The 23,968-nt window shown below is 30.0% G+C and overlaps 2 protein-coding genes across 2 annotated transcripts in view; one reads left to right on the forward strand and one right to left on the reverse strand.

The window, feature by feature from the left end:
• Positions 1-23,968, forward strand: part of LOC124368257 (serpin B3-like) — a 255,044-nt gene that overhangs the window by 160,405 nt on the left and 70,671 nt on the right. The window lies entirely within an intron of this gene.
• On the reverse strand, positions 315-6,687 carry LOC124367725 (serine protease inhibitor 88Ea-like). Its single transcript, XM_046824803.1, has 5 exons — positions 6,285-6,687; positions 5,238-5,534; positions 2,719-2,854; positions 1,201-1,436; positions 315-704 (listed from the first exon to the last, which is right to left on the reverse strand). Exons 1-5 carry the CDS (start codon positions 6,450-6,452, stop codon positions 420-422), a joined length of 1,122 nt encoding a protein of 373 aa, XP_046680759.1. The 5' UTR covers positions 6,453-6,687; the 3' UTR covers positions 315-419.

A 23,968-nucleotide genomic window follows, 5' to 3' on the forward strand; every position in this document is an offset into this window, starting at 1 on the left:
CACACACACACACACACACACACACACACACACACACATATATATATATATATATATATATATATATATATATATATATTTATATATAGGATATAATCTTTTATAACATCAAAATAATATGTTACTCCAATTATAAAAGGTCTTCCTGTTGGTTGCAAAACAATAAAGGTATGCATATTGAAATAACTTTTATATTACTTTTTAGAGTTTTAGTGACGCATTTTGGGAAGATAACATATATTTATACTGGATATTTAGGTCATCCTCAAGTTTTATTGAAATGATGAGTGCAACAAAGATTATTTACAATAATCTATAGAGCAAATAACATTTTCATGAATCTAAATATAGCACGTACACTTTAACAACATTCAGTATTAATAACATTAATATAAAAAATGTGTTACGACCAAGCGTATTTATGGAGAGTTAAACACACCAGAAAATAGGAGCGTTCTTGTTACAGTATTATAAATATAATACAAAAAAGGCCTATTTGCTCGAAATACTGGATAATTTTCCGACCTCGACGACATCAAAACGAATGACAATTTTGTAACGGCCGCGGCCTCCGTGCCTTGCTCATCTACAACAATTTTGGCGGTGTGGATTGCCTTATCCAATTTAAACGCTTTAAACGTTTTAACAAAGTCACTGAGGTCGACAAACTCAAGTAACTCATCTGCTCCAAAATCCTTTAATATCTGAAAAAAGAAATTGGTATTATTATTAAATAAAAACATATGGTTTCAAATCATAAAATACAAGATGATTGATGTCTATAAAGATCCAAATAATTAATAATCTGTGAACAATAGCTTTATTTGTAACATATGATTCTGGTATTTTTTTTAATAATAACTTAAAATTATTTATGCACTTTTGGTAGTCAGACAGCTTTTTGTTGATTTTAATAATCAGTATTTGCAAAAGATCTTTATATTTATAAAATAACCTTAATAATTCATACAGTAGAAAGCCTACGTAAAATATATTCGTTGTGTGATAACGTCTAGATGGTCTTTCCATAGGTCTCTTACTAGAACCGCGTAATTATGTATTGCAAAGTTACATACAGCTACTTTAAATGTAGAAAATTAATAAAAATGCATGAGAAAGTCCAAAATTTATCGAATGTTTAACATCGGCCACGATTATTATAGTAGCAAACGCTTTCTATATCTTTATTAATAAACTTACCGGTAAGAGATCATATTTATTCTCAGTTTTAAACTTCGGAATAATAACATCCATTGTTTTCATAGGACTGTGTAAAATCTGATTTAGAATCATCTCTAGTCGTTCATAAGTTAATGACCTCAGTAAATCTTGTAATGCTGTTGCATGAGATTGTTCAGGCAAAATTATGAACATGCTGATATCATCCCCCTCATACGGCAGCTCCAAGCCATGTATTCCATAACTGCTAGAAAATACTAAAACAAATACAACAAATCAGATATTATGTGTTGTGTGTAGTTACTGAAGTTAGTTGTGTATAGTTTCTGAAATGTTTTATTTATTTCGGTAAATTAATAGGGACGATCTATATTACAATCTATAAAAAACTACTGTTTATGTATATTTAGAGTGTTACAACCAATATAATCATGTACTATTTTTGTTCCAAAAATGCATTTATTTTTATATTTCATAATTATTTTTAGTTTTTTTTTAAAGATAAGTGTTAGAATTTTACCTACATAATTATATACACGTGAGTTTATTGCTGCTTTCTTAGGTACTAGGTCTTACCCACTGTTTAAAACTCAATTTTGTACATTAAATACTTTGAACTATTTGGTAAAAGTACATTTAATGTAACACAATGGAGTCAGTGTATCAAAGTTTAATGTGAATATTATAACATGTTTTGCTCGTGTAGGAGCTTTCTTGGTTCAAATTAATTATATTTATGACACCGTAGCAAAGTTTGCCTTAATTTTTAGGTCAAGAAAATACAAATAAATAGATCTGGAATACCTATAACGGTCACAAAACCCTGACTTTTAACTTTGTAATATACCCAGTTAGGAGATATTACTGTACTATACTTGAGTTTTTATAGTAATCTCGGTAAAAGAAATTTCCAAAGGTGTTCATTTCTAGTCGTTAATTCACTTAGAGTGTCCCATTAAAGTTGACGATTCGTTCTAACCCCCGGTAAAACAACAATAAACGTATGTAGATTTTTAGTTACTTCAGTAAAAGAGTGTCTTCTTCCTGCTATTTTATTTACTTTCGCTTTAGGATATTTCTAATGCCATAGTTGAATTTTCATCACGATGCGGAATATATATATATATATATATATATATATATATATATATATATATATATATATATATATATATTCAAAACAGGTTTTAACGTATATACTTCGCATTAAGGGCACCTTGTTGGTTGTTAAAGCTTGCTTGACGTAAACAAAAGTGTTAAAATTACATTGAAGGTGGCGGTTTCACAGATTCCTTCATATTGCATTGACTAATGTTGATGCAAAGGAGTATCTTTGTAATGCGTTTATCATAACTAGGGAATACATGGTCTAAATTAGGGACAAGAATTGAGTACTGAAATGATTAAGATGGAACCAATACAGGTAGGATGGATGTGGCAAAATAAATATCTCTTAGAATAAATTATAAGCGGTATTACACACACGTCTCTAATTAGAAACAGATATAGATCTGCGTACTTAGAACCCATACAACTCACCGGCTCTGAAACTACTCCTTTTGTTCATCATTTCAGATTGTCTTTTAGATCCATCAGCCATGTAAAAATCTTCAGGGGAAGTCTTATCTTTATTGAATCTCGACTTCCATAATCCTTTGAAGTAAACGGCGTTCACCTTATAACAATTCACACAAATCATTACTGTAGTATAATTTCTTTAAAAATGGATACTGTAATAAATTCACCTTAAAAGAAGGTAGTAACTTTGAAAGTAGAGTGGGAAATTTGAGTTTGATTCGTTTTCCTATCACAGCCTTGACTCCTGAAGTCATGTCTAAAAAGTTCGAACAAAAGTCGCTGACAAAGAAGCACAAAACGAACCTTGCTCTTTGTTTGGACATCAGAGCCACATGAACCGAAAAATATCGGTGAGTATAAAACTATGTGAACATTTATTTTAATCGTCTCAATATTTTACTCCTCTTATTTGTTTAAAGGTTATTTTTGACCATAGAAGAATTGTGAAGGAAACAGGATTTTTCCGGACATTTGCCATTGTTCAGTGAAACAAGAAATCAGTAACACTACTTTTCGAGATCTGCAATCTGATCTCTTCTTCAGGTAAATAACTAACCTAATACATAATTACAAACTAGGTTAAAATAAACAAATCTTACCAAAGCGTTGTGGCACGCCTTAATCAGGTATCACAACCTACATGTTGTTTGTCATATTCACTAACTCTATAAACATGCACTTAATAAAAACTGTACAAAACACTAATCATTAAAACAGAACTACGGAATACAGGTCACAATACGTCTACTAACCACCTACGACTGACCAAAGGGGCTAGCCAATGGTATTAGTGACGGCAGACTAAAACAAGATGGCGGAAATAAAAAGGAAGGGGGGACAGAAATGGGCCCTTTCGTTATTATTGGTTCATGCGAGATGAACTTCTTAAAACCATATTGTGACTCCGCATTGGTTTATTACAAATATCTGATCCGTTGGATACTTTTGGTTTTCTCTTTAGTTCATTTTTTTTAAATTGGCAACCAAAGCGGCCTAATCTCGACTGATGGTTGACTGATTGGTTGGTCTGCCAATTTAATGTATGTTGCCTCAATTAATTTCCTTTTGAAGAAATGTGGTTCCCGATGTATTATTTGGCTTCATCCCAATTCATATGATGGTCTTCGGACCAACAATGGTGTGCAATTTTTGACTTTTCTCTGAGACCCTTTCTCGTGTTTTCTTTGTGCTCTTTTATCCTTACGTTTAGTGGTCTTTTTGTCTCGCCTATGTATTCCCTATTGCAACTAAATTTTATACTCTAAACACAATTTTTTTTATCCTGTGTGCATTTTTTGGTTTAGTTTTAACGAGACTATGTCTGAGTGTTGTGTGTTTTAAACGCGGTTCTAATGTTGTACTTTCTACCTACTCCTCTAATTTTCTCCGATAATCCCGGCACATAAGGGATTGTCATAAACGCAAATTTATCAAAATTCTGTTTTTCTAACTCAGGAATGATTCTTCTGGTTCTTTTGCACATATTTATTATTAATTGAGGGTATCCATTGCTTCTTAGATCCGATTCAATTTTCTTAAATTCTTCTTTTAGTCCATCTTTATCTGAGCACAAGCTCTTTGCTCTATCAAACAACGAGTAGGCTATTCCTTCTTTGACAGATTTGTGATGGTTGGATTGATAATTTAAATATTTTTCTGTCAGTGTTATCTTTCGAAAAACATTTGTCTTAAGGACATCCCTATCTCTTAATACACACACATCCAAAAAGGGAAGCTTGTTTTGGACTTCCACTTCCATTGTGAGGCAGATGGAAGGAGAAATACTATTAATGTGATTCAAAAAATTATTTAACTTTTACTCCTAATATGACTACGTTAAACGTAGTGTACTGTGTAAGTATGTGTATTCATGTCACCACTCTTTTATTGGATATATTTTATCGTGAAGTGATCGGCGCATATAAAGGGGTACTATCATATTTTGAATATCCCAAATAAAAACTTTTTACATTTTTTAGTAAAATTTAATCATTTTTTTCAATAACCCAATTCAAGACCATACTTTTAAATGTTACATGACAGAGTTCCCGCCTTCAAAGCGATAATTTCCTGCTAGGAATAAATGGCAAAACTTTATAGTGATTCCGTTATATTATAGTGATATTATCAGGTATTACGTTTTAGAAAAGATGATTGATAACAAGTATGATGCGCAATTTTGTAAAAGTTAGCTAAACATTTAATATTTATATATTTAGAATAAAATAGATTGTTTAGCAATGAAAAATCTTAAAACCATTTAACCGTTTAAATAAGGGAATGGTTTAAAAACTTGTTGTAAAATTTTAATTGAACCCTAGTATTACAATTCTTCACAAATTAAAAAATATATTATTTATTGTACAAATAAACAAAATTTGAAAAGTCCAACAGCAGTTAAATGTGAAATTAAGTTAGAAAGGCACATATTTGCTCTCAGAATAGTACACAATATTGATAACTTTAGCTCTACAACTTACCAATAGTAGTGATGTGGACTTATCTAGAAATTTCTCTGGTATACAATCCACAATCATGTTTCTTGTTTGCATTTCTATCCATTTATTTATATTTTTACGCGTATACTCCAACTCATTGTTAAAGTCTGCCACAGAGTACTCAGTTGAAAAGATATGTTTTATGCAATCTCTTATGCCAAGGCCTTGCTGTACGTACATTTTATTGGCATTTTCGAGTTCGTAGTCATTTGTGGTATTACTGTTCCGCTCATTCTGTTCTCTTTCTAAAGCGTAGATTCCAACTACATCATTTTTAGTCTGAAAATTATATAGGTGTTTATAAAGTTGCACAATATACATCTGAAACATTGTTAATAATTTAAAGCTTAATCTAGTGCCAAAAATCATGTATTTTTTATTTATAAAATTTTTCTTTTATATTTACAGTTAGTGGTTGAGATTGATTATATTTATTGTGTAGATATTTGTGTACTCCTGACATAATCATTCATAGCATGGTCTAGATACCTGCACTTTGTATAGATTTTAATCAATTTTAAAATAAAAAATAAAAAAAGATAAAGGAAAAATCATAAGCAGAACAGTGAGTTATATTTTTTAATATATTAAATTTGTACTTGTCACTATACGTGGGGTATAATGTTGAGCAATAAAAAATTGTAATTTTCAGTATACAAATAAAAACCTTCGTATATTAATTACTAAATATTTATTGAACTTTCGTATAGTTGTGTCATATTTTTGCACCTGAAAAAAAAACGGCATATTACAATTCAATTTTAGAGTTTAGGTTTTTGAAACTTATAAATGCTAATTATAATAATCCAGCTTTTACATAAAATATTGTCAGTAATGAATTCCTAATTTTACACAAAAAATTTTTTACAAAGAAAAACTAAACTTAATATTTTAACAGAAAACACAGTAATATCTCTTTTTATTATTATGGCAAGTATAAACCTATAAACCTTAATTCATAAATAATTCTATTTATCAAGGAACATCGCATTTTCGTATGAACAATGAGGAAATGTATTAATAATTTACCAGGTTATGAGGTATATGAAGAAATTTTCTTAAGGTATCCTCAGAACAGCCAGAGGTTGCAAAAAGTAATAGCTGGAAGGCCGAGAAAATGCTGTACGGTGAGAGGAATACGTTCTGGGTCGGATCCTTAGAAGCTATAGAACGTAGTAGGTCTACTGCCAGTTCCATGCGACTGTTCCTCAGCGCCTCTACTTGAGCGTCGCCGACAGACACTACAGAGAGCGGACACTGCTGTGCCACCACAGACAAAGGTGCAGCCAAGCTAGCGATGACGAGGAGTTGTATCTAGACATCGTTAACGATCATTACACAAGTAAGTACAAATATTTATTTATATAATGATCCCAAATCAGTATCTTCTTATTGAAGACTTTGCATTGTATTAAAAATTAAGTATCCTAAACCATTAAGCATTAATTTTTGTATTGAAGGCTTTAACATAAGAACTGTCTGAAAGTTTATTTTTTATTGCCTGATTTTTATTCATTTAATTCATTGAGTTCAAAGAACGAATAGAGAAGTGTAATTTTATTTTTTACTTTGATGAGTAAATTCATATAGTTTCAACAAGTGTATTCATATTTTTGTTAAATTAGCAAGTAATATGATCCGATATTCCTTAAACATTATATTGTATCTGACCTTTGAATATAGGATTGTATGCAATCCTTAAACGGCGATTAGACCACTTATTAACTATCTCTAATTTTCTAATACCAATAAAACCTGAGCCGGTAGCAATACATGCATAGTTGTAAAAATGAAATTGTTTTACCTTGTTAAGGACTTTTTACTTAGTTGTATTTTATTTGCAATAGCATTCATACTGCTTGATTTTGCTTCAAAGGAATACAAATCAGGCTTTCCTGAGGTTTTAATTAAAAATTCAAATCTTTATCTCATCCAATTCTTGAGATATATATTAACATAATGATATAGAAAGGAAATTACGGAAAAAATACGTCTACATCCTTAGTAGAAAAAGATTAACTATGCTAACCTAGAGTAACAGGACTCAATGATGAGGGACAACACCTGATGGATGGACATGAACTATCATTGAACTCATCAGAACTTAATCGTTCCGATACAAAATTTTAGATGCCAAAATATTAGCTTTTCTTGCTAACATGGTTAATCATACTATTAATGTAAAAATGTTAGCTAACTACCAGCAACCGTAAGGAGTAGCGTGCATAAAAAAATTAAATTCATGTTGGCAATATAGAAAGGTACCTTCATAAAAATGTCAAACCTATACATCGAATCTTTCTCTAGACATCGCAATGACAGACAGATAAGCAGTAAAATAGATATGAAAGTTTTCCAGCTCTCCGAGTAATGACTATAGTGAACTTTCAGAAAGTAAATCCTACTTGTTATTAAACACGAGATCAGTATCAGAAATTAATATATTTTATGGAATTAGTTTTATGAAAATGTAGGCAAGATACCTAAAGTAATATACATAGAATCCGAGAACACACTTCCAATCTTTCCAGGCATTAGTTTTAGACCAAAGACAAATCAAAACATAATAATCAAACTTTCTACAACTCCATATTTACTGAAACTGCCACTATTTCGTAACAGATTTTTGTAGTAAGTTAAAATTAGGTTTAATGTTTTATAACGTGAAATCCTAATAACCGTACCACTAATGCCTTTTTAAGGTTCATTTTTAAACGGAAGAATATTTAAGTGTATTTAAATAAAATGAAATAAAAAGTTATTTATATCCCATTTTAGTTATAGAATTGAGTTAAAATCCACTGATGACAAATTTAAAAATTGTATTTAGTCATAAGGGAGATAATAAGGCAATATTAAACATATATAAAACTATTATTTGTATTATATGACAGCAATGTTTGCAAGCCATAGAATTCAGCTAATGATAACATTATATTGTTGAACAGTGGTCAATATATAACGATAAAGTGGAGGATTTAGGTTTATTTGTATTAAAATTTTAAAAACAAATCATTTGTAGCCTACAAAAATAAAAACTTTATCTACATAGGACTGTAAATAATTCTACAGAATTTTTAAAAAGGTTTTAAATATCGAAAATCTCAACTGATACCGTTAACATGTAGAAACAAACTAGTTGTATAATATTTAAAATTATGTTTGAATGAAGTAATATCTACATAAAATAAATAATTTGGTAATTATATTCCCAGTACCAAAAATCAATAAGTTGGGTTGAGGGTTACTCTAAGCCCAGAAGTTAAATCACGTGATCGTTTCCCATTGGTCGATTGTCATCGCCCGATGGTCTCATGGTTAGGCATAGCGTCTGCTGTGTGGCAGTGTGTGGGTGGAGTGACTCATGATATGTCCTATTGTGTGGGTGGCTGTCACTATAACGTAGTTGTCCAGAATGTAAACTTGGGAGCGGTGTTTAAAACTTAGTGGACGCGTTGTATCTGTTTGCTCCTTTCAAATTCGTAAATTTGGAGAGCACAACTAGATGGATGCATTCCTATCAACTATTTCCTCCTTAATGCAAATAACTGTTGTTGTGAATTGTTTCAACAACGTTTGAAACAGCATATCTACCCGTGGATAGCGAGTTTACCCCATGGAAACCCGACGGAGGATTGGAGCAGACACAACCCAGTGCACTGACTCGAAGTGAGAGTGATATGGTTGAGTGGCATCGTATTATTGTAAACTGTTCATATCGTCAAGTATGTTTATTTTTATTCTTCAGTAGCAAAACAACCACAGGGTACTGATTTAATACTTTATTGAAAATGATCAGCTGGAAAATTTGCTGTTTCGTTTCTAAATAATGTTGTACTCCCTTACCACAGTTAAAAAACAATGCACACTTTCTATATAGAAAAAGTTATCTTACAGTCTATTTTAATATATTAAGACCTTAAATCTAAAATATTTAAATATATTTTAACCACAGGTTATTAAAGTAATACAATGATAATCTAATTCAGCTTAATCTAACTAACTTACAACTAAATTTCAACTAGTCGTTCTTACACTATAATAATAAAATACAAATGTTGGGATGTTGGGGTAGTTTTTGAAATTTTAGATTTCATATAAAATTTTTGTTGGTCTTTAGTTCTGTAATAATACCTAACTACTTTGTAAATATTTCTGGGACACTCTGTATAAAAATAAGGCAAAATCATCACATTAAAACGAACATTAATTACTTAAATGATGTTTTTGTTTTATATTAAATGTCACTTTTTGCTACAGAAATTTCATACAAGAAGTACACCTCACCTTATGATTGTCTTTAAAGTATTAGACTAACTTCCTAAACTAGTATAGACATATATGCATTCTAACTTGTTATATTCTTCTTCTCTCTCTCTCTCTCTATATATATATATATATATATATATATATATATATATATATCAAATATTCGTACACAAAAGAAGGGACAGTTTTTGAATAGTAAAGCGTTTAAAATGATATTTAAAGTAAAACGTCATATTACTTTATCGTACATAGTACTCACTACCATTTTGAAGATGTATTCGCTACAGTCTAGATATCGATAGACTGCTAGCGTATTCAAACTACATAAACCGAACACCAAAAATCTTTGCGTAGTTTTATGGTATGAGTTTAATTAAGGTGCTTGACACACAATGGAAGTGTCGCATTAAAGATTTAGTGCCACTTAATGTAAATGATTGGATTGATAACGTTCAAATAACAGTATGAGATCTTGCACCTTTCAAGATAAAATACTTATGGTTATCTATTTAGATTTGTATCTATTTCGTTAGTACAAAACTGTTAGACTAACTAATATTAGAAATTGTATAACCATTCTGTTAAAACATTTATTATCTCAATTTTTAAGATAGGTATACCTATCTTATGTAAATATGTAAAGATAAATAAAATAAATATTATTACTAAAATAGGCTTTTCTTAAATAATTTTGTTATTGGTTAGTTTAGCTTAGCAATATTGGCTGAAATCGTTCTGTGTCATAAGTTAATATGTACTACCAAACAATTTTTACGGTAAGAAAATATAGAAGTGTTTCATGGAATAAAAATATTTATTCTTAGGTCTTCTTAGTTTTTTAATTAACATTAAATAATCTAGTCGTGCTTAAAGAGTCATCTTATAACAAATGTGTTATATGTTACGACACAAGACCCAAAAACATAAGTGAATTATGTTTAGAGTGCAGGTGTTTTCAATACAATTGTATTATTCGGAAGCGGTATGTTTATTTCAATGATAAAATTAAAAGAAACATATCATTTTAACAACATTAGAGTATTGAACTTTTAAAGACAATTAAGGAGTAGGATGTTTGTTTTTATATTGTGTTCAAACTGTATGGATGTATACATAAGAGAATTATTTGGGCGCTACGAGTCCCTTAATATAATTATCTCATGTTTGAGGAGACAAATTGGGTTGTATTTGTGGGTTTTTATCTTAACTGAAAACATAATCATTAATAGTCGTACATATTAAATGTAACTTCTTTCTTTGGTTGGAAATAAGATACATCGTGGCAGCACATTGAAGTTTGCAGAACAGATAATAACTATCACATGGTATTGGAATATAATTATTCTTCTATGTTCTTACAAAGCTCTACCTATATTCTTGACCCTATTTCACTATTACAGAGTTTCTTCTATCTGTGTTGTAATTATTGATAGATATTTGCTACTTGGTACTCATGAGTGCCTATTAGTCAGATTAAGAATAATATTGATTATGAGCTTTAAGAATTAAATTAAATTATTTAACTTTTTTATCTGATCAGATTTATAAGTAAATATTTTGAAAACAGCACTAAAAATCTTTAAGAATTAAAATGTAGTACTCCCAATTACTTTGAAAATAAATTATTTCGATGAAATTCTGATACAAATAAAACATGTAAGCATACCGGCAGAAAGTTTTTACATCTGTTTATGCATTAAAAGGCACCACCAATAAACACAATAAAATGCACAGTGAATTAAATAGAAAAGTTTCACACAAGCGTTTACAACACGTTGGTATTATTCACTGTTTACACTAATTTCCATTAAACCTTACTTATGGTATAATTTCAGACATTTCCATTTCGCATACGTTTACAAATATTTATGATGATGCTTTTTAAAAATTTCTAAACGAAATAAAATCCATAATTAGATATCATAGTAGATAAATAAATAAAATGGTTCGTTGGTCTACAATTATTATTCATGAAACACGATGCAAAAGAAATATTTCAACAGAAAACCTTTTCAGTTGCTACAGTTAAATGGCGAAAAATTTACCTAGCGAAGGGCGACTGTCTGCCCAGCCGTTATCATAAGCATACAGTTCGTGATGTGTAGGTGACGTACATTTATTATGTTGTGATTCGTTATTTTTTAAGATCTTAAACTTTGGGAACCAGTTGAAGCATTTTAATCACCTGAGGATAGAGCGGTTGTTAATCATATAGATATGAAGTGGACATTTACAACATGTAGGAACTGTTTGGCAAGGCATAGTAGCATATTTTCAACCACCTGAGGATGGAACTGTTTTTGAGCATGTAGGCATGTAGGACATCTAAAATATGTAGGAATTGTTTGAGAAGGTTTATTACTATATTTGTAACCACCAGCTTATGAAAAGGTTGTGGAGAACGTACTCATGTAGTGTAGACCTTAAATATTGAATTAATTGACTCAGAGCGTAGTTTCGATTAAAGAAGCCAAAACTCGATGGCTTACAGCGCATGATTTATGGAGTCCATTGAAGAGTGTTTAAATTGGTTGAGAAGAATTTGTTGGTATCTAAATTAAAAATACCAACAACTTTGGTAAATCCATAAACCCCACTTTTTTATACATAAATGCCAGAGTAGTTATATTTCTAATGAGATTTAGATTCATATTTAAAAGTGAAAAGGAAGGAAGTTTCAGATGATTAAAGATAAGAAATGCATGTTCAAGTTCTAGGTCAATTATTTTTTGGGCCGTAAGCAAAATGTATAAAATGATTATATAGGAACTTATTTTATACTTTTTACAATCCACAAAATGTCTTTCAATCCAATACAAATAAAAATTAAGGGGATTTTATAAAAATGCTTTTTGAAATTTGATTTTGATCATATTCTGATGAGTTCGCTTGCTAGATTCCATTAAATTATATTAACTGTGATGAATTGTGATTTTATTGTTACAAATGTATGTAACTAACATTTCTAAAATAATTAAATATAAACATCAACTTCAAATATTCGACTTTTATATCCTCAGATTTACCTCAAAGTATTAAAAGACTATGTACACGTACAACTTTGTCAGATTATATATGAAACATCTATGCAGTTTGTAGTGTAATTCCATACTCTAAATTATATACATTAATATTAATAATATTTTCAAATACATTTCTATACATATTTATATTAAATATTAATTATTAATTTGTATTCGACTAAATTAGTCCACCGGTTCTTTAAAATGCAACACGTAACTGTGAAATTTTCGCATTGGTTGGGATAGATTAATTTGCGTTTATTTATTAACATATGGCTTACAGTTTTCATATTAAACATTGATTCGTCTGTAAGCAGACCGATTAATTTTAGTGCGGTTAAACTCGAAGACCATATATAAGACCAGATATTTCCACTTTCTAATACAATTTGATTAAAATTATTTAAAATCTTCTACTTATATGTGTAATTTTATAAAAAATAGTGGTATTATAATTATAAAATGGAAGTTATATAATAGGAATGTGTTAAATTTTGACTAATTTTATGATAAATATGTGGTAAATTTTATATATGTAATTATAAGTATTTTTTTCTTAATACAGTGTCAAGGAGTTTCTCAGGATCATGGAAAAATCTAATAGTCTTTGCCATAATTACGTATTTTGATTTTTAAAGTATTTACATCGAAACGTAAAATGATTGCTTTATTTTACAACTTAACATTTTTCAACGTAAAAACTTGTTACACTTACATGTAATTGCTATAGGCGTGAATATTGTAATATAAGTTAAAATTGTTAGAACTTCGTGTCTATTTTAAATCTAATTAAAAAGTCAGTATGTGAGATCGATAAACAATAGAAAACCAATTTTACCAGTTATATATATATATAAATATATATATATATATATATACATTAATTAAATTTGTATAAATGGCAATAGCCGAATTTAATTTATTTCAATAAACACTGAATCGCAAAAAGTACTTGCTCCGCCGGGACTCGAAACCCGGATCTCTCACTTGCCGGGTGAATGTGCTACCATTACACCACAGAGCCCTCACTTTTTACGATTCAATTATTTTGTATTTGGCCGTTTCTTTCACATATGTGTTTAAATAACCAAACTAACATATGATCGGAAGACCAAACACCTGTCAAATGACTTCTATTTACATTAATTAAATTTGTATAAATGGCAATAGCCGAATTTAATTTATTTCAATAAACACTGAATCGCAAAAAGTACTTGCTCCGCCGGGACTCGAACCCGGATCTCTCACTTGCCGGGTGAATGTGCTACCATTACACCACAGAGCCCTCACTTTTTACGATTCAATTATTTTGTATTTGAGCCGTTTCTTTCACATATGTGTTTTAAATAACCAAACTAACATATGATCGGGAAGACCAAATACCTGTCAAATGACTTCTATTTACATTAATTAAATTTGTATAAATGGCAATAGTCGAATTTAATTTATTTCAATAAACACTGAATCGCAAAAAGTACTTGCTCCGCCGGGACTCGAACCCGGATCTCTCACTTGCCGGGTGAATGTGCTACCATTACACCACAGAGCCCTCACTTTTTACGATTCAATTATTTTGTATTTGGCCGTTTCTTTCACATATGTGTTTAAATAACCAAACTAACATATGATCGGAAGACCAAATACCTGTCAAATGACTTCTATTTACATTAATTAAATTTGTATAAATGGCAATAGCCGAATTTAATTTATTTCAATAAACACTGAATCGCAATACAAAACATATATATATATATATATATATATATATATATATATATGTCATAGACACAACTCTTGCCATGACAACATAGTGTCTAGTAATGCAATCTGCAGACTAATATGATTTCACGATAAATATAAGTACACCTATGACCAGTAAACAGGACAATGGACAATTACTACCTAGCTGGCAGGTCCATTTATTATTACCACAGGTCCATTCACCAGAGACCGCACTCACAATAACCGTTATCTGCGGTCAGCCACTTGGCACTGGTGACTCTCTCCCATAGGTGGTGGTATAATTATTAGTGTAGTAATAGATGTCATATTTACAACTGCTATTGCTATGAAGGGGCCTTATCGTATTAAAATATGATACTAACTAATGGTTTAAAACTTTTATATCTCTTAATACGTAATTAATTTTAAACTTGCAATTCAATGCCAATTTAAGTTTATTTACATAAAAAAAAGTTTCTCATATAAATTAAATTATCACAATATATTAAACGCAAGTAAATTGTACAATCACTTGTAATGTTTTTATACAACCTGTAACTTAAACATATAACACTTCAAAGTAAAGCCAAGTGTTTTGGGTTTCCCCAAAGTATACTGGACACATACGAGTTAAATTGACATACAATAGTAGTATTATTTTTACCCCAAATAACTCAGATATTTCAGAGGACATTTTATGTCGCAATAATTTAAATGGACAAAAAGATAAAAATATAAACTTGAAAGTCTCTGGAATATACAGTTAGAAATGTAATTTAATTGCATGATGAGACGTCCGATATTATACACTCTCACAGTTTATTTAATGTTAATATAATTAAATAGTTTTGTATGTTTAAAACAGTTTTCCATCTAAACTTCAGTTTTCCGTTAAACAAACCTCTTACAACGATAAATACAACGTTTTAATAATATTAATGTTTTAAAAATATATTATAAATATTTTTTGCTATACGTGCTATAAAATATGTATATAATAATTTATATAACAAATTTATCCAAATTACTCATTGAAACGTATACGTGCGTTTTGTTTTTAATGCAGCACAGATTTCATTATACTATAAAAGTTGTTTTCTAAACTACATATAAATTTACGTGTTTACAAAATATTTCTATTGTTAATAAAATAAGACCTATTGAAAAATATTTTTGATTTATTATTGGTACAGTTTAACATTAAAACATATTTTCTTACTAATAAAATAATTCCTATTGAATGAAAAGTAACAGGGTCAAATATTTTCGACTAAGGTAGGAACTAACATTTATGGAAAAATAATGCCTCACTATCGAATTCTGTTCGCTGCTACCAATTACTAACTACAGTAAGACGTCTGTGCATTATATGCTTTTTTTTAAACCGCTTTTATTCAAATTGGTTTAAACAAAGATTCCATGTAGATGGCTTCATAACGCTAAAAATTAATTATGTTATGTATTTTAAGAAAATATCCGATCGCATTTTGATTTTGGGTTGGCCCATGCTCACGGGTGTATGTCTTTCCTAGTAAAAAAATCAAAATCCAAAACGATCAAGAAGTCTTTTTAATATATTAGAATGGTATATTATTAATAACAGTGTGCTTCTGATTTTGTAATTATTGATATACTCAATATTATATTTTGAAATCTGTAGTACAAAATTTTGTGAATTCTTTTGGTTGTACCTCTCATTGTTTATCGATTTGGTTAAATTTTGTAAATTAATTATTAATAAATATTGTATTGGTGTTTGTAGAGTAAGGATAAAGTTGGAGGGAGTTATTAAGGTGGAAGATGCCTAAATTAGGAAGCATCGTATGGAATAAATAAAAAATAACAAAATAAAAGTTCTTGGTTTATTTATAGTATTGTGAAATATGTTCCATCGTTTAAACTTGCATATAGGCTAAAATACAAATGCGACGTTAAAAAACAACTATCAATTCAAGGTTTCACAAGATCTGTGTTGTCTCGTTGCAGGAAAAATTTAAATTATTTCTTTATAGGTGTGAAGATAACATCACAATTATCATATAAAACTAATTGTAGGTTTATAGTATATATGTCTCCGTAAATTTACACAGTTTTCATCAATAAGCTTTTAAAAATTAATGTTTTGTAATGTATAACATAAATATTAAGAGTACAATAAAATTACACATGTATATGAGAAATAAAGAATAATAAATAAAAGTCCAAGATGGTAATATGCTTGAGTTTCATACATATCTTTATAAATATGTATGTTGTGAGAAGGCTCAGCGTCCTATCACGAAAGGTTGGAATAAATTTCATTTCTGTGTTTCTGTCTAACAGTCTGCATGATAGTTAGAAAACTAACAGGACTTTAGATTTAATATTACGTATGAAACTTTATTTTTGTACAGGAAACACTGAGGCAGATAATAGGGTATGTCACTCGATGTAATTTGAGTGAGAATTAGCGAGTATTTTCCCTTGGTCTAATAAGAACCATAATGACAACGAAAAATATAAATGATTAAATAATTTTGAAAACATATTGCGTACAATCACATTGGATTCAACGTATGAAATATACAAAAACTAGCTTAGAAAAATCAATACAAATAAAATACTACTTTACAGTGTAGGCTATTATCAATTCTCTTATACTGAAATACCTTTGAGATAATGTGTTGAATAATTTTTAAACTTTAATGCATTATGGTTTCCAATTGTTTTTTCTTAATTTAGTGCCTAAAAAATAAACCTTGTGGTTTTCTAAGACGAGTACAGGTAACATAGAGTCTATCGTACAAAATACATGCGTTTCAAATTTAAACACCGAAAATACTTAATACAGACCTTGGGGGTTTTTATAGTGTAAGCCAGCCGCATTGGAAAACTGAAGTTATTTAAACTCGAATACTATATACCAGTCTGAATCATTGGGAGGCGTGGACTCAAAACGTTGGACTTTGTAATTTTCCTTTTGAAACGGTTGCCTTCGGTCGCATTATTCAGTAATGTTTTCAGAGCTGCTGTGTGTCATTATAAAGCCGCGGTTCCTAAATAATACTCAAAACTACGATCACTGATTCCAACCTTTATTTGAGGACTGTGAGGTGGCAGCCTTAGAAAATCCACCAAGTTCAAAAGTGCGGTTGGCTATTTAACAACATAATGTTCGTAGAAATATCATCTGATTTGTATGTTTTAAAATCGCCAATACATTTTTTTTGAAAATAATTCATTTATATTTATGTTTTTGGCAGCTAATATATCTTGTGCACTCAACCAAATAAGAATTTTGTAATTTTTAGCAATTTTTGAAATTTATTATATAGTAATTTTCGTTTCTTTCACTAAATGACAGCAAGTTTCATGAAAAATGGAATAAAATCAGTCAAAATGTCTGCAGGAAATTGCCATTACCAAGTCAAAGAATTGTTTTCAAATGGTTTATCCAAATGGATTATTATGCGACTCTAGCTAGACGCATTAAATTTTAGAGTTTTAACATGCATTAAAAGCAACAGCTAATGTTGAGCTAGGAATGACAGCCAATTTACAACGAAAATCTCGTGCTAACAAGTTTTTGTTCTTCGGTATTCCGCAGTCTGTGTATGATTCAGTTTTAACGCTTCCAAAAAGTGTTATGTTCTATAGTGTATTCATCGTAAACTACCAATTTACATTGCTGTAAAACAATTAAATTGCAGAGTTCTTTGAAATTTTGCAAGTTGGCCTGTTCGGCCACATGTCCACCAATGTAGCTGCAATTTTTCATGAAAGAAGTGCGATTACAATACCGGGGGTTAAGCGAATATTGGCTAAAATGAGCTAAATCAAAAACTTGATCCTTTACAAACTTAAGCGTACAGGAAGTAAATCCCGCTTTTGTTGTTTTGATAGCGGAAGATTTGAAACTGAGACGAAACACAAAGCATCCTCACACAGCGAGCCTGTACTCTTTTCAACTCGCCTATGTGGTCCAATTTGTGAGGATTACAAAATCATACTGCCATATTCGAGCAAAGGGGTGCACAATGATCTCTTCAAGACAAGCAAGTATTGTGGTGATCTGAAGCCTTTTATTAACTTTCCAATAGAAACCAACAACTAGCATGCCTTAAAGGTCAGTAACGGTCAGTTCCAACATTTACAGTGATTGTCACAGTTAGCCAGATTGTTTGGTAAAGACTAACTGACTATTTAAATAAAACACTTTATGACATTGTCGTGCCATTTTGTACTTTTATTTTATTTTTGTATTTATAACTGGTGGATAATTGATTTCCATACTAAATATTTTGCTTTTTTTATATTCATTCTTGAAATGTCACGACGTAAAACATTATTTTACACTGTGTAACTATATAGATGCTAAATTATAATGTTATTGCATAACATATAAAAATTATTTTGAAATTTATATTCACCAAATGTTTATTTTTTTCGTTTTTTTGTAAGTATAAATAAACTCACTACACGCAAATTCCATTTACCTACTGGTTGAAGCCCTATTTACAATGAAGTCTGTTGATATACGGTTAAATTCCGACACTGGATATATCTTAGGTAGTCAGTATTATATCCCAACACAGGTCCAAATACACACTACACGATGAAGTTAGTTTACATAAATTACTTACGTATTGTGCTATTTAATAATAATTAAAAATGTAGCTGGTATACTTTAATAGCAATCCGAGTTAATATAAGAAAAAAATTTAGACTACATTACATCCTTGAATTTCAATAAATGTTCAACATAAAAGCATCATATTTGAAATATGTAACATTTTGTGTTAGGCATTTGAATAATTTGGATTTTTTTATGATTAGCAATATTTGGAATATTAAATTTGTATTACATATTTTTAATTACCAACGTTCATCTAATATAATTGACTGTTACAAATATTTACCTCATTTGTTAATATTCTTCAATATAATTATGTATTATTATTAAAGGGGTTATTTAGTATCTTTCACTGGTATGACGGTGGTAGGAAATGTTGGAAACATTATTTGGAAAAAACTCATAAATCTAGCGAATACTTTTATCCGTCTTCTGCTAAAGTCTTAGAAAGACTAGCGATTATAAATGTATTTTAAGTCTGTTCCAATTTAAAATCTGCACCTATTCAATCAATCGTTCGCATTAAAAGCAGAATAACGCCATGTTTATGAGTCGTAAATGTTCAATCTTCGCGCAGCGGTACAACAGTGAAACACAGCCTTTACGATACGGTAAAGTCGGAAGGATAATTTTAGTAATGTAATTATTTTGGAACAAATACCTATTTATGTTTTTAAACCTTTAGTCAGTATTACAATATGTTATCATTGAACGATATTGTCATAAATGAACCCAAATTTAGAATTCGCTTACTATAAAATAAGTACGAAATATGATTTTTAATCAACATATCGTCTATTTACTTTTTCATACAAATTAATTATGATTTATATATTTCAATATACCTAATGTATGATTAAGATTCAGGTATAGCAAATTAATAGGTCATAAATCGAACATAATATTTAAGTGACTTCAAGTTTTACTAAGACACTAGGCTATATCATTTGTTGGTTTGTATAATAAAAGAATTACGTATAGTATTTACTTTTCACTTTTAGAAACAATATTTTGGCACTATTTTAAATTATAAATACTTGTGTTTTAAATATCCAATAACCAAAGTAATTACTCATAACAAATTACTTAAAATAAATGAACAGCTATCCTTTCAATAGGAAGCTTTATCCTCCATCTTTGACCAAAAACCTAACTGTAATGCTCCTTATAGTTACGATCAGGTCCTTTATCAGAAGGAGAATATAATTCTGGACTATAATTGGAAAATATACGGGAACTAAGAACATAAAAATCTATTAAATATGTTTTAGTGCAGTAATATCAGAAATAAAATAAACTTAATTTTCTTCAAATTAAATACGTTATGTTTTTTATATGTGTATTATTAGGCTATATTTCCCAAAATATAAAGTTTACAATTAAGACTTTTTTATACATTTTTGTATCAATGTCTAAGATATGGTTTTGAAATGTTATTTGTGTAATAAATACGTCTCAAGCAATTTATAAAATAACTATTATAAGCTATAATAAGCTCAGGTAGTCACGTCTATTTAAAAAATCAATAATTTGCGAAATTATATAATTTTATAATTATAACATTTATATGCATGTAAATATAATTTATTTGACACTAAACAAACTAGTAAAATATCCGACTTTGTCTAAACATAAAATTATACACAGGAGGCGTTAGTCCCACGAATTCTAGCCTCGGATAGGTTGAAGTTTTTGGTTTGTAAACTTTTAATTTTTAGTTTTAAAATCTGAAAATGATTCTTTACTAATCATTATTAGAAATTAAATTTACCTATACTAGCGTTATGTAATCTGCAATAGTGACAAATTTAACTGTTATTAGACTTTAGTAACCTTGGGAGTTGAGAGGCACAATAACTTTGTTTTAAGAATGTTTTTAGTTGAATTGTGTTTAATATTCTTTGTCCAACATTTAAAACCATTTAATAATTGTTATGGTAACTGTATTGAACTATGCATAAGATATGCAATATATGATGATATAGAATACAACGATATAATGCGATTATTGGATTTTAAATTACATCATTCCACTCATTTGTTAAAAGATGTCACCTCGTAGTCTCCGAGTTACAAATTTTAAATAATAATTTCTTTTATTTATTTACGTAACTGTTATTACATCGTATAAAACAAGTGATTTTACTCGGATTTATAGAAGTGTAATTACATTTTAAAATAAATTTCCATTGACTTAAATGTGATACGTAGAATAATTTATATCAGAATAGTTTATTAATGCGAAGTAGATTTTGCATTATCTGAAATAATTAAAATGTAAATTTTAAAAGTAAAGAATTTCAAATACACGCACAATAACAAACTCTTATCAAGACCCCTAAGTAAAATAGTTAATTTTGTTAACCGTCAATAATCGTTATACAAGAAGGAAATTGCGTACTGAGCTGGCTAATAAGATAGGTGAGATATTTGATGATCGTAACTATTGTATGAGAATCTGATAAAATGGATATCTTGGAAAACCATCAAGGAAAAACAATATTGCTTATAATAATATTTACTATTCAATGCAAGTATTCCTGAATATTTCGTATTTTTTCTCTAGGTGTAATAATTAAAACTGTGAATTTTATAGCGTTTGAAAGTTTGCAATATTGGAAGGGATTTGTACTATACTAAGATATTCAGCAAATGTAACTGGGGACATTACTATAATTTTTATATATAGGGTCGTTGCGATTTCAAAATAGGTAATTTTATTGTTTTGAGTTTGGCACTTAAATTTTTTACGTGGTCATTTTTATTCAATACATTCATACGACATGATTTTAAATGGTATTCGTTATATATTGCGAATTTATTGGTTTCAATATTATTTCAAACAATAAAAATATACAGAGATTTACATAGATTTCGAATTGTTATGATTTCTGTCGCAATTTTAAAACGTTAAATCGTTTTTCTAAACTAATTTTAATATAACTGTTAATATTAAATGTTTAATACAACCGTATGTCACTGGTTACTCATGAAATTTTTTATATTTTACCCCCAGATCTAAAATTTTGCACACCATATTCCTTAAAAAGAAGGGTAATATTTTCCATACATTCCCCGTGTTTTAATTTATATGCCTTAAGTTTTCTCTCTTTCTAATAGCTCTAAATCGATCATCCTATATACGTTTCGAACACCTCATAAGGCTACTCTGTATACGTTTTTTAACTGAGGGTTATTTTGGTGGGAGATCACATGGTGAAGTTACAGGAGCATGTTCTATAAGTGCGATCAAGAACATGCTGACTGCTTTTGTACTAAATTATGTAAATATTCAATGTACAGAATTGAATTAGTTATATTGTAGTAAAAAATTTCATATCTAAACCAGTTACAGATGCAAACATATAATTTTCCTAATATCAGTTGTAATATCTTATTTGCATACATGATCAAGGGTGCGGTTTTTTCTTAATTTATAGTGTTATCTTAATTACTAGTTCTCCATAACGCATTAGTGTCGCAGTAAGCCAACTTAGTTTACTATTTACATCATTTAAACAGAAACTTGCTTTAGAAACATAATGGACTTTATAATATACCGTTACTGTTTCCATAAAAAAAATTCTACGTTTTAGCAACTACCTCAATTACTATTTATAAATTTCATCAGCAAGTGCAACGTGAAATGACTATGACTTTATGAAACAGCCATTGTCCGTACGATTGTGTCACATTGTACAGTGTTTGTTGTTATCTAAATGTTTTGTTATAGTTTAACTTAGCTACACAATTAACTTTTCCTATTACATGATATAAATGAGTATACAAGCTATTATGTTCAAAGCAAGTTGCAAACAATGTTTCTATACGGTTAAAATAGTTGCCAGTTATGACTGAAATGTGCTTATATTTGTAGTGTTAGATTATAAAAAATATTTTATTATACAAATGATTTGACGGTTTTCGCCACCGTGCTGTAGAGCGAGTAAGTAGTGGGGGGTGGTGGGGATAAGCGCGTTAGGGATCCCACATGTGGACATTTTCAGTAGCCATGGAGCAGTAGTCGGCTGAGTATCACGCGTTCGTTGTTGAGGCGTTTTTTAAAAGTAGCGATTTCTGCGTTGCTGCTCAGCGGCAGTTCTGTAGACGTTTTAATGTTGGTCCCAGAGGAAGAGTCCCAACTCGTAACACGATTATGTTATGGGTGAATAACTTCAGAACTACCGGTTCAGCCGTAAGTCGACTGGACGTCCAAAGTCAGCCCGGACACCAGAGAATATCGATCGAGTGAGAGAAGCGGTGGAAGCCAGACCTCGGCGGCCGGCCCGTAAACAAGCTGCTGCTATACGCATGTCTGACCGCTCGGTACGACGAATATTGCGTTTTGATCTGCATTTCCACCCATACAAAGGCTATCGTCCAGCAGTTGAAGCCTACTGACTATGCAAATCGACAAGCGTTTGCAGAGACAATGATTGATTTGACGGCTGAGGGCAAAATTGTCATGATGAGCGACGAGGCACATTTTCATCTGGATGGCTATGTCAATAAACAGAAATTTCGCTATTGATCACAAACCCCGCACACTGGTCGAACTAAAGTAAGCCATAAGCCAAGAAATTGCAAACCTGCCTCCTGCAATGTTAGAGAAGGTGTTCGACAGCTTCAGTGCAAGACTTGAAGAATGCTTGGTCAAAGAAGGACATCATTTGAAGGACGTTATCTTCAGGTCTTAAGTGTGTGAAATAAGTTGTACTGATGTTATTTCCATTAATTTACATCAACACCCTTATGTAATAACCAATAAAATACTTTTTATCACTTTTTAATTTTTGTGTTTATTTTTATTTTAAATACATCAGATCTTTTTGCCGCACCATGTATAAGAGGATTATTGGTGAATAGAACAATTAAACATACAATTTCTCAAGAACGGAACCATGAAGGTAGGTAGTGGTACAAAAAAGACAGCAAATTCTCTGGAATTCTTGCATAATAAATGATTACAATTAAGTAAAACAGATGACCATTAAGTACTTTATTCTTGTTTGGATGATCAAAGAATAATCGGGCTTCAGTTATGAGACTGCTAATTTAGGCAGGGAGCATTATTTATGCGAAAATGT

The sequence above is a fragment of the Homalodisca vitripennis genome, chromosome 8, assembly GCF_021130785.1.
Source record: "Homalodisca vitripennis isolate AUS2020 chromosome 8, UT_GWSS_2.1, whole genome shotgun sequence".
NCBI classification, from domain to species: domain Eukaryota; kingdom Metazoa; phylum Arthropoda; class Insecta; order Hemiptera; family Cicadellidae; genus Homalodisca; species Homalodisca vitripennis.

What these genes read in the sequence shown, in the direction of transcription:
- LOC124367725 (XM_046824803.1), bottom strand. Translation starts at nt 6,452, where the DNA reads ATGGAACTGGCAGTAGACCTACTACGTTCTATAGCTTCTAAGGATCCG. An exon ending in AAGGAGTAGTTTCAGAGCCG is followed by an intron (nt 1,437 to 2,718) that starts GTGAGTTGTATG and finishes TATTTGTTTTAG; the next exon opens with TATTTTCTAGCAGTTATGGA. An exon ending in ATAAATATGATCTCTTACCG is followed by an intron (nt 705 to 1,200) that starts GTAAGTTTATTA and finishes TTCTTTTTTCAG; the next exon opens with ATATTAAAGGATTTTGGAGC.